This window comes from Apis dorsata, unplaced genomic scaffold, assembly GCF_000469605.1.
Source record: "Apis dorsata unplaced genomic scaffold, Apis dorsata 1.3 scaffold_225, whole genome shotgun sequence".
Taxonomy (NCBI): domain Eukaryota; kingdom Metazoa; phylum Arthropoda; class Insecta; order Hymenoptera; family Apidae; genus Apis; species Apis dorsata.
In genome coordinates, this window is record NW_006263507.1 from 54,418 (window position 1) to 67,010 (window position 12,593).

Here is a 12,593-nt window from a genome sequence, read left to right on the forward strand (position 1 = left end):
AAATAATATTACATAGGCATTCTTTTTGAATATTATGTAATTATATATTAAAAATTACATTTAAAATTTTAATAACATTTATATTGTATTGTATTTTAAAATATATTTAATAACATATTGTTATTTAATTTAATAATTATTAATTTTATTATGTAATTTTATTATGTAACATTAAAAATTACATTTAAAATTTTAATATTATATTGTATAATGTATTTGTATAATATTATATAATACATTTACATATACATTTACATATACATTTTATATTATTATTATATTGTATTTTCAAATGTATTTAATAACATATTGTTATTTAATTTAATAATTATTAATTTTATAACATTAATATTTTATTTCATAATTTTTACTCCAATTCAATATTTCATACGCAACTTTACGTAAGTTTCACGCAATTACCGTTTCCAATCATAACGCATTTACCATATCCAATCATTTGTTTTCTTGTTGTATTATCTTTTATATATTTGATACATCGTTTTAATCTTAAGATCTTTTACAATTACTTTCTATTGTAATCGTTGATTCTTTATATTTTTTATTTATCTAATCCAATTATCTTATTTTTAAGTTATACCTATTTGAAATTAGTTACATAACATTTAAAAAATTTAAAATAAACAAATTATTAGAAATTCTTTCAATTGTTATGCAATAACTTATTAAAATATGAATTTATTTTTACATATTTATATTCAAGATAACAAATTAGAAATTTTTAAAAGCCACTTAAATATATATTTCAAACATATAAAATCAATAATATTATTTTCATTGGAGAATTTCAATTTTAGTAATTTCTATATATCATTTTTTCATACATTTTTTATACATACATATTATTTAAAACAATATAAGATAAATTCGGAAGAGATAGTTTGTGAATAAGATATATTATCTACGTAATTTCTAAAATATTTATTTAATATTACAATTATTAACTTATTTCATTTCTATATATTGTATTCACAAATAAAAGTTTAAAAGTTTATTATATTTATATTATAATAAAAAAATTTAGGAAAATTTTCTTTAATTTTTATTCTTTAATTTTATGTGAATATAACAAAAACATTTAAGCAATCTTATCTTAGTGCTATTATGAAATTCTATATATAGTGTTAATATATTCATGGAACATAAAAATCTAGAAATTGAAATACAAAAAATATTTATGTAAAGTGTCAATTGAGACTTCTTTATTGAATTATAAGCAATTTAAGTTATGAAGAAGATCAAGATATGACAAAGAAAATATAACTCTATCATTCTATCGGTTTCATTCTCCATTTAATGCAAATTTAAATTGCTTATAATTTAATAAATAAGCTTCAATTGACTTTTTGTGTATCATCTTCTGTATTTATTTTAGTCTCTAAAATTGACGCTTCAAAGATGTTTCAATATATTAACACTCTGTATATTAACTAAATTATATTAATATTGTATATACAAAAATAATATAGAAACATTTATTTAGATATATTTATCTTTTTAAATAATTTAGAAAAAAATGATAAATGAAGATATTTGCACATTATATTCTCATAAATATTTAGAAAATTATCATGATAAAGATAAATAAATTAACAAATAAATTATAATATTTATTAATTTTAAATAAATAATAATAAAAAATGATTAAAAAAAATAATACTAACAATAGTATCCATATTTATTTATATTTTTTTAATATATTTTAATAGAAATGAAATTTTTTATTCAAAAAAACTAATTATTCAAAAATTATCTTTACTGAAACTTTTAAGTGAAAAAGTGCAAAACGAAGATAAAATTTTCTAATCAAAAGTTTGATTTTTCTTTTGAACTTTTTATAAATATGAAAGAAGTATATACAAAAATTAAATAAAAATCAAATTAACAATTAATACATTAGTTTTTTAAAAATTATTGAAAAACATATTTATAAACATATTTTATCTCTATATAAACATACTTCTTCAAGATTACTTATAATTTTTATCATTTTTTTATAATAAAATTTAAAAATGAAAACGAAATTTAATTAATTTTATTAATTATTAATGTATTTCACATATGCATATTAAAATTTATACATTATAGTACATAATATCTTATTATTTTTTATTATACTTTTATGCTTAAGTAATTTTATAGTTTATCCAATAAAGAAAACTAAATAAAACTAAAACTTACATAAAACATTTATACACAAATCATCAATCATCATATTAGCCAATTTAAAGAAAAATATTCTGGATATTTAATAAAATCATTCATATAAAATACAATAAGACATATATTGTGATTAAAGCAAAAAGAAAAAATACAAATTATTAATATAAAAAAGTGAAAAAGTAATTAATAGAATCTATAATTAATATTAATAATTAATATTAATTTTTAATAATTAATAAGAATTACCGTATTAATTATTACCGTACTAAAAACATCAAAAATTGTCGAAAATTGTAAGTAATCCTAATTTTTTAATATATGATCGACTTTTGACGAAGTCTCTTTCATTGATATAATAGTTTCCGCGAAAAATGAACAACAAACGCGCTCAGTCTTGATCAAAAAAAAAAAAAAAAAAAAAACAAAAGGAAAGAAAAAAACGCCAATTGAAATTTGTAGACGCGCTCATGTTTTATTGAACAACCCTCGTCGCGCGATACTACGGCTCGAGGGGGAGGGTGAAGTTCAAGCGGAAGAATTTTTAGCCGTAGAACAAGGAGGAAAATGTGCGCTCTGGCAATCAATGCGGGGTAGGTAGGTAGTATACGTGGAACGTGGCGGACAGCTCGAGCATTGAAAGGGTGCTCCGGCTTAGAACTTTCCTTTGTGAAGCGAATCGAGAACCGGAGGAAAAGTCAAAGCACGAGCCACGGTGGATTTTAAACCGAGTGTTGGATCCGCCGCACTTCAATGGAGAGCGTTTAAACTTTTAATGATCGTCGCCGGCTGAAGCGTTTGCCGGGATAAGCCCCTCGAGTCACCAAGGGAGCTGCCCTCTTACTCTTTATCTCTTGCTACCTATCTTTCCCTTCGACCCACCAAAAACGGTCTAACCTTCGCACACCCCTCTTTTCTTCGCCACTTTTTCCCTTTCGAATCCCTCCCTTTTATTTTTCGACATTTCTTTCCTTATCAATTATTCTTGCCTCGTTTCGCGTGTACGATTCTCGGCGTCACGATATATGAAGCAGTACCGCTTCGTCTCGACCTCGAGATATTTCTTCTTTTTGTATTCGAAGGGTTCTAAAATAACCCAAAGGGCACTTTGAATTATCTTTGTATTTCGATTCGTTCAGTAATTTGAGAGATTTCTTGGAGATGGTTTAGGATATTGATGCATATAGTATATCATGAGTGTTATAGTAAATTATAGTGTGATAAAGTGAATATATTCATTATAGACTAAATATTTTCATCGAATTCATTTGAAGAGATTTTGGGAAAGCAAAATAATCATACATCGATTTCTGTATTTGTTTTAGTCTCTAGAATTAATTCTTGGAAGATGTATCAAAAATATATTAATATTTTGACATCGTTAATCATTAAAATCTAACTTCACTTTTTTTATATTTGTTCATTATTATTAGATAATATTAAAATATAATTATTAAGATATTAGATAATGTATTATTAAGATATAATTATTATTTATTTTGTAAATTTTTAACGAAAGAATTTTTTAAGATAATTTTTTAAGATACTGTAATAAAATAATTGTAATAAAATGTTCGAATAAAATGTTATTATAAAAGTCCAAATATATTATATATATTACAAACTATTATTGTTTTTCTCACAAATTTACTAATTAATATTGATATAAATCCAAAAATTATGAAATAAATATACTTTTATTTAAATTAATTTGCAAATTTTAACATTTATTTTAATTATTGCTGTAAATGTCAGAAGTTTCATGTAGAGATATAAGTATTTATCTATAAAAAGTTTGAATTCCATGGAAAGATGCATTTATATAATCGATGATTTCAATTCAAATATTATATTTAATTTTAGCAAAACTTTTTATAGATAAATACTGACAATAAGGATTTCCATGATAAAATGAAAACCAAGAATGAAAAATAAATTTAATATGGATTAAAATTGAGATATTTTTATCACAATTCGTGAGGAAATAGCTTTTTGATCGGTTCATCCTTTATACATATCAGTTTTTATATTAATATTAATAAAAGGGGCGATCATGTTATTTTATACTATCGGATGTATATAGTATAAATTTTACATAATAAAAAATTTTACATAATAATAGCAATTTTTTTTGCAAATATCTCAAAAACTATGACAAGTGATCATAAAAAAAACTTTAAAATCTATAACTTTGAAATTGAAAATGTTTTTAAATAGAATGCTATATTTTTTATATATAAAATATATATATTATAGAATTCAACAAGCTACTAATGAACATATTTGAATAAAAATCAATTATATTTTAATCATTATTATAATCGACTATTAATCATTAATGAAATAATCACAGAAAATAATCTTGTTATTTTGTACAATATTTCTAATCTAATTTTTAATTAATAATCTATAATCATTTGAATAATTATCACATATATATATTTACACGATAATCAAATCAATTATTAATTATGAAATAATTATATTTTTATACTTTTTTTTTAATTAATATTAATCAATAGAATGTGATTTGTCAATTAAAGAAGAACAAATGTATTTTGGAAGTATCAATAGTGAACAGTTAAATAAAGTGAAAATCGTAATTGCGAAATCGTAAAACATGCTAAAGATATCAAAAACATAACTTTGGACAATAAAAATCATATCATTATAAAAACATATATTATTAAATAACACAAAAAGTATGAAAAATCTATTTAAAATTTAAAAGAGATCCATTTGATCGTTGAAAAATTCCATAAAAGTTTTTTCTAAAAAATAAATGAAATAGTCGAAATAATCCTGTTAATTGTCGCAATCAACTTATGGACATGGAGGAATGCGATACTTTTCTATCGGAGTATCGACATTTAAAAACCGTAAACAAAGTCTATATCTGCATATTTTCGATTCGTGAATAACTGTGATATTTCGTTATATAACTTGAAAAATTTGATGATATTAGAAATTATTTTCAAAATTTCTAGCATTTTATATTTGGCATAAATTTTAATAAAAACATTTATTTAATATTTTTTCTTATTCTCAAGCTCATAAAATATATTAACAAATTTTAATTATTAAAATTTATTTTCTTATATGTTATCTAGTAATAGAGCAAAAAAGATATAAAAAAGAGAAAAATTAATTAGTTGAAATTTCGAATAAAATATTTATACTTTTTAATATTTAAATAAAGTTTTAATTTTCCAAACATTTATTCGTAGCTAGTATAATTGATCGTTCAACTCATAATATCAACTGTATTTATGTATAGTTAACTTCCATTCGATGCTTTGAATAATAAATTATTTAAATTTATTCTTAACTTTATTCTTAACTTTATTGGAATCATTTTATTTTTGAATCATTTTATTTCAACCTGTAAAAATTTAAAAATTTTGTATTTCTTTATAAAAAAAACAAGTGAAACTTTTATAACAAAAACAAGCTTTAATTAAATCTAAATTTACTTATAAATTCTATTACAGTTTTATAATTTAATTAAATATAATTCATTTTAATATTAATATTATTATAGCTAACATTTACAATATTTTTATGATAATATTATTAAAAAAAATTTAAATAAAAATTAAAGATTTTTTAATAATTTTCTGAAAAAAAATTAGGATTATTCTTAAACATGTATCAATGTATATGTTCTTTAATTAATTTATATAGGAAAAACATATTTAATGAATATTGCAAACAATTTCAAAAGAACAAAAATTTTTTATTGGTACTGCTATATTAAATAATAATAATTGTAAAGGAGAATGAAATAATATCAATCAATTATTTCTTAAATATTGCATTGTTTTAAATTATTCTGTTTTTTTTATTTTTTATTTTCAATTCAAACAATATTAATATTCAGCGATTCATAATTTTTCATTAAAATATTTAGTAATTCAAATATTTAGTGATTTATAAATATATATATATATATTTTCTTATAATTTCTTAAAGTAAATAAAAAGTATTAAAATTTAAAATAAAATTATTTTATTTTTAATAATTACTTTTTTCTTTCAATTTTGTAATATATCTAAAAGATAATTTTATCTCATAGATTTAATAAATTTTTATCATTTTAATAATTTTATCATATTTAAAATTATATTTATAATGCTTACTTATAATATCGATTAAAAGGAATGAGGAAATATTCCAGTGATTAAGGCTATACAATAAGTCTTTTTATATTATTCGATTTTCGTCATTTGATTGCATATTAATTATCGATCGGTATAATACTCATTGCTATGCCGATTATAATTGAGTGACATCAATAGTGCATAGTAAAAAGAAAATAAAGAAATAAAAAATAAAATAATAAGATGATATAGAAAACATGAATTATATCGATCACTGATTGGCTGATATTCACTTTCAAATAATATGAAAAAGTTCAACACAACACAGTCTCAGATTATTTAATAAAATTTCATTTTATTTTTTAATATAGAGAAAATTGATTAGAAAATTATATGCTTGAATATGTATATTGGATATATATTGCAATATATTGTTTTAAAAAATGTATATGTAAAAAAATATTTTATTTAAACATTAGTTTTTTATTTATAATTTTTTAAAAATTGCTTAAAATATTTTTTTATTTCTATATGCAAAAAATAAATATTATCAGGACATATTATGAAAAAAAAAATCTATTTATTTTTCTATTTAAAAATCATAGGAAAAATCATGGCTGAGAGAATACTAGTCAAACTTTATCTTTTCTTCTTTTTTTTATATTCTTTTAAATATTTCGTACATAGTTTATCAAAATAAAATTTTAAATTGTTTATTTCAGAAAAAAATCTAATTTAAATTGTTAAGAAAAAAAATTTAATGAAACTGATAACACAACTTCTTCTCGAGCAACTTTCCTTCATTAATTTATTTATTTTTCCACTCTTTTCTGTGTCTTTATCGTTACTTTATGTCAAAATATTTTCTTTTTAATTACTGTTAAAATATATTTTAATATGTGTTAATAGATAAATTAATTATTAATATTGTGCATTGTAAAATGATGTTTTATTTATACATATATATTTATATTCAACACAATTAAATAAAATATAATTTGATCAATAATTAAAGATTAATTAGTGTAAAATTATGTTATTAATGATTAATGATTAATTTATGATTAATTATTTAATAATTATTGTTCAATGATTAAAAGAATAACCATTTTATTAATGATATTAATTCAATAATTGATTATGAAATGATTTAAAATAATAATTTTGATTATGAATAAAATAATAATCTATTTGTAATAATAATATTCTATTTTAGATATTTAAAAAACTACTTTTTAATCAATTATAATAATAATTAAAATATAATTAATTGTTGTCTAATTAATGTACTAAATTCTGAGTCAAGTTTTAATAATTCAAATTTTAAAAAAAGAAATAAATTTTTACTTGAAAACTATAAACTTATCTATATCTATACAAATTTATCTTACTAGTCCTATTAGTTTTCAAGTAATAGATGTTTAATAAATTCACATAATAAAAATTCGACACAAAAGAATATTTTGATATTTTTTTCAAATAGAACTAAAAAAAATATAAATATTTTTTTTTATATTCGGGTATTTAAGATCTAATTTTAACAATTAGAAGAAAAGAATCAATAATAAATTAAAAATCAATAATAAAATTAAAATAAAAAATCGTTTTTTGATTTGTATAAAATTATTTCGATTTGTACATATATAAATAAGAACAATTTTTATTTATAAAAATAAATTCTGATTGAATGATTTGTAAACATCGAGCTTATATTGAATTTAAAATAAAGAGATAAAATCATGCATTTAAACATGTACTATGTAATTCAAATTAAAATGAATTTATATTTCGATTTGTAGAGATTTTCACGATTAGAAAAGAATGAATAAAATTATCATCTTAGAGATTTTAATTAGTATTAAATTTAATTAATCCAACTACATATTTTAAACACAATTATATTATTCATATATATCTTACTTTCATTTATATGTAATGTTTTTAAAGAAGATATGATTTAGAAAACTAGTTCTTTTAATTTTAATTATAATTGTTCTAGAAGATTTTTTTAAAACGCTTATAACAAACACTTATAATATTTATATAATTGCTACGTAATAGTATGTGTCTTGAATATTAAATTTCAAAATATAATAATAATTTATAAAGAAATTAAAGTTAAATATGAAATTTAATGTAAAATATTTTAACAAGATAAATTTATATCGTAGAATATACCTTTATTGTAAAGATTCCTTAATTCTTGTAATTTTCACTTGCTGATAACGATTTTTTCTTTCGATTTTGATCTGCATAGCAAAATAGTAAAATTTTCCATTTATTTGTTATCTTTAATTGAAAATATTACAATACATGGTATGTCGTATTATATGTACAACAACTATAATTACATTATAAACATATTAATTTTTTATTGTGAACGCGAAAAAATAAGTAACATATATTTTAAAGTAAACGATAAGCGATCTGGTTATTAGCGGTAATTGGAAAATATTAATCTACGGCTGATCTCATGACATATTTGTTTTTTTAATTTTATTAACGAGATATATATATATATATTACATCGAATGAACAATTATCAGTATTTCTGTTTTCTATTCATGATTTCTAATATCGAACAAAATATTTTTTATAATAAATTCTGTAATAATCTTCTAGTATTTAGCTATTAAAATTTGAAATCTGAAGATTCTGAAGTGTTCAATTTAAAAAATTATTATTCATTATTTATTACATGTTTATTTTAATTTATTAATTTTATAATTTTTATTATTTTTATAATTTTTATTAATTTTATAAATGTTTATTCAATAATTTATATAAAAGTATAAAAAAAATTTCGAATTAAAAAAATTCAAATTAAATATGTAGATTAAAGAAAATTATACATTTATATTTTACAAATATTCCTTATTTGCATATTTATATTGTGTATAATTTAATATATTTTACGATATTTAATCACAACGAAATTTGATTATGAAGATAGAATATAAATTTGAAATATGAAATCATTGTTTTTCTTATAAAAGATTCTCTTTTAAACTGTAGCTTAATTTTATATACATTTTACATACATTTTACATTTTATATCATTTTACATATATTTTACATTTTAAAATGAATATGTAAATATGTATTAAATAAAACGATAATATTGACAATATAATAAGAAATAAAAATTAAAATTATGTTTAAAAAACAAAAAATTAAGATCTCAAATCGTTTCAAAAATTTAATAATTTTGCATAAATTATTTTTTTACATTAAATCTTAAAAATTAATGCCACATTAATATAAGTTAAAAATTAATAAATAATCATAAATAATACAGTTTTAATTTTTCTTATCCCACTCTATTCTACATGCTTTATTAACTGTCTGTTAACGTTCAATTAGATATTTTATTAATATATTCATAAGTTTCATAAATTCATAAAAATTGTAAGCATTGTTATTTCTTAAGATTGAAATGAAATTTTAATTTTCACTTTACATATCACTTACCAAATTTTCATGGTTTCAGGTACAGCACTCAGGCAAAAATGGTGGACACGGGAACTGGCACGCTTTACATCGTCGGCTCTTTCAAAAGAATGACAACCGATCCTGATTTCAAGGTATATGCCACTCTAACCTCTCGCGTTACTTGTTTTCGTTGGCTTGCTCGAAACGATCGTCAATGATCGGATTTTCGATTACGAACAAATATCGAATGCAAGAAAACGCGAGTACATTATTAAATATACAATAGAATGTCAATTACCTAACTAATTAGGACATGTTTGCATAAATGATTTTACGTATAATCAGGAAAAATTAAATCTGAATATTTTGAAATAATTAAAAATATAAAAATTTTCCAATATTTTATTTTATTCAGATATCTATGATTGATCATTATGAAATTTAAAGGAAAAACAATAAAATAGATAGTAGAATAAAAATATAAAATCTTAGGGTCGTTTCCAAAGGCTAAAATAAATTTAAAAATTGCCATACAAAAATTTATTTTTAGTTCATAAACAATTATGTTTGCATTGGATGAAGTAAAAATAGAGAAAAGTATGTCATTGTGAAAATAAATATATATTAATTTATTTCTATTTTATTTTTACTAATGCAACTTTAAATCACTTATAACTTAATAAATAAATTTTAATAAATATTTTTATATACTAATATTTCTGTTTGTTTTGGTCTTTAAAATTAATTTTTAAAAATATTCCACAAATATATTAATATTAACATTCTATTATATATATATCTATTACAATATAATCTACAATTTTATATATATTATAATAATATAATAATTTATAATAATATAATAATAACATATAATTATATAATTATATACAGCATTTAATTGACATCTAAAAAACAATGAATTAATATTATAAAAATTTCTAAGTTAATCTAACTATCATGATTATTATTAATTAAAATTAAAACTAATTTAATTTAATATATTTTACAATATTTAATCAAAATGAAATTTGATTATGAAGATAGAATATAAATTTGAAATATGAAATCATTGTTTTTCTTATAAAAAATTCTTTTTTAAAATGTAGCTCAACATAACATAATCTTGTAACACTAATATTAATATGATCTTGTACTATATATGTATCGATTTTATAATTCCTGATAATAAGAATGTCATCGTTCTAACCAATTGTTCGATATTGTTATTTTTCTGATTATAATTAACTATCTAGATAATTAGATAATATATTAAAAATATAGTATAAAATAAAATTTGTAGTTTATAATATTAATTTTATATATAATATAGTTACATATAATATATACATTACTATCTTAACAACTTTCATCTTGATACAAATTACACGATGTTAATATATTCGTAAGATTCATAAAAGATCTAAAAAAAGAAATACAAAAATTGGTATGCAAAAATATATTATGTATTACATTTATTTATAAGTTCATTAGTTTTCTAAGTTCTAAATTCTTAGTTTGTGACAAAGATAGAGTTATTGCTTCTATTTCCATTTCATTTCATTTAATTCAAACTTTAATTATTCATAATAAATGTCTTAATTAACATTTTTCCAACATTTTTTGTGCTTATTCTAGAATTGATTTTCCAAAGATGTTCCAGAAATATATTAATATCGTATTATAACGTACAAAAGCTTATATATATCTTTTAGATGCATAAATTCTTGAAATTGATATTCTATATCAAAAATTAATCAAAAATGTATTCAGTTTTCAAGTATAAAGTTTTCAAGTATAAAGTACTTATTATATAAAAAAGTACATACCAAAGTACATAATACAAAAAATAAATTATAACAATTTAATTATTCTTTTTTTTTTTAGATTAGTATCCACGACAATAATTGGTCAATTTGGCTAATCGAAACTCAAGTAATCAATGTTTCATTGTAGAAAGAAAATTTCGTAATGATGCTCGTTTGCTTCTGTTTTCCAGTTGTACCTGACGTCGAACGTATCGTCGAGCGACTTCAACATGGGTTACAGTATGACTGGCACGTTGGAGCGTGGCTGTAAGAAGACCAACTCTTTTCAGATGACACACTTTGCAGTGATTCGTCGACGAGACTACGAAAAGGCCTACGAGGACTCGAATCCCACCTAGTGCCCGTCCACACCCACGCTGTCCGAGTGTGGGGATTGCGAACACTATGCGTAGAAGGAAAGGGGTATTAATCGAATTACGCGCACGGCTTACCCTCCAATTTATTCTCGATTCAAAACAAAAACGTTCTTAGAAAAGAAGGATTCTCTTTACCGTTCGATAATCGAGCAAATTAACTCTACTGATCTTGACACGGATCATAGTGATGCTCTCATCGAATCTTTCATCTCGTCCCGGTCTGCAGGGAATTAAACGGTTAAATATCCGAAAAAAGTGATCGCAGCGACCTCGACTGCCGATAGCGTCAGCCGATACACAACATTTGATGCAATACAGAGAAATCAAACATCCGAACGAGCAAAAGCCAAAACGTCCAAAGGTAGCGTTAAAAACTTAGGTCGAATTAAGTAGTTTTTAAAAAAAGAATAGCAGGGAACGATACAGATGGCGAGTATACAAAAGTAATGTGATCGAGGATCGAGGACAAGCATTTTTCAAAGTATTAGCACGTAAGTTGTTCGTAAAATGTTCGCAGGCGATAAGTTTTTCCTATGGGTCCTTTTTTCGTATGGGCACGCGCTGTTTCTCTATCGGTTGAATCACATTTTATTCGCGCGCAATTTAAGGCGTGCTTCTATGAATTGCGTCCTTTAGAATGGCGAGCGCCTCGAACTTCCTAACTGTAATTATATTTTCCGTTCCTCGAGGTTATGCCC

General features: G+C 21.0%; 1 protein-coding gene across 1 annotated transcript in view; it reads left to right on the forward strand.

Moving 5' to 3' along the window:
- The window catches only part of LOC102671129, a 47,737-nt gene extending 35,437 nt beyond the window's left edge, over positions 1-12,300 (forward strand). Inside the window, exons 4-5 of the mRNA XM_006615497.2 lie at positions 9,769-9,862; positions 11,710-12,300. Coding sequence (XP_006615560.1) covers positions 9,769-9,862; positions 11,710-11,877 — 262 coding nt within the window. The 3' untranslated portion in view covers positions 11,878-12,300. The remainder of the gene's footprint in view (positions 1-9,768; positions 9,863-11,709) is intronic.
- Positions 12,301-12,593: the final 293 nt, after the last annotated feature.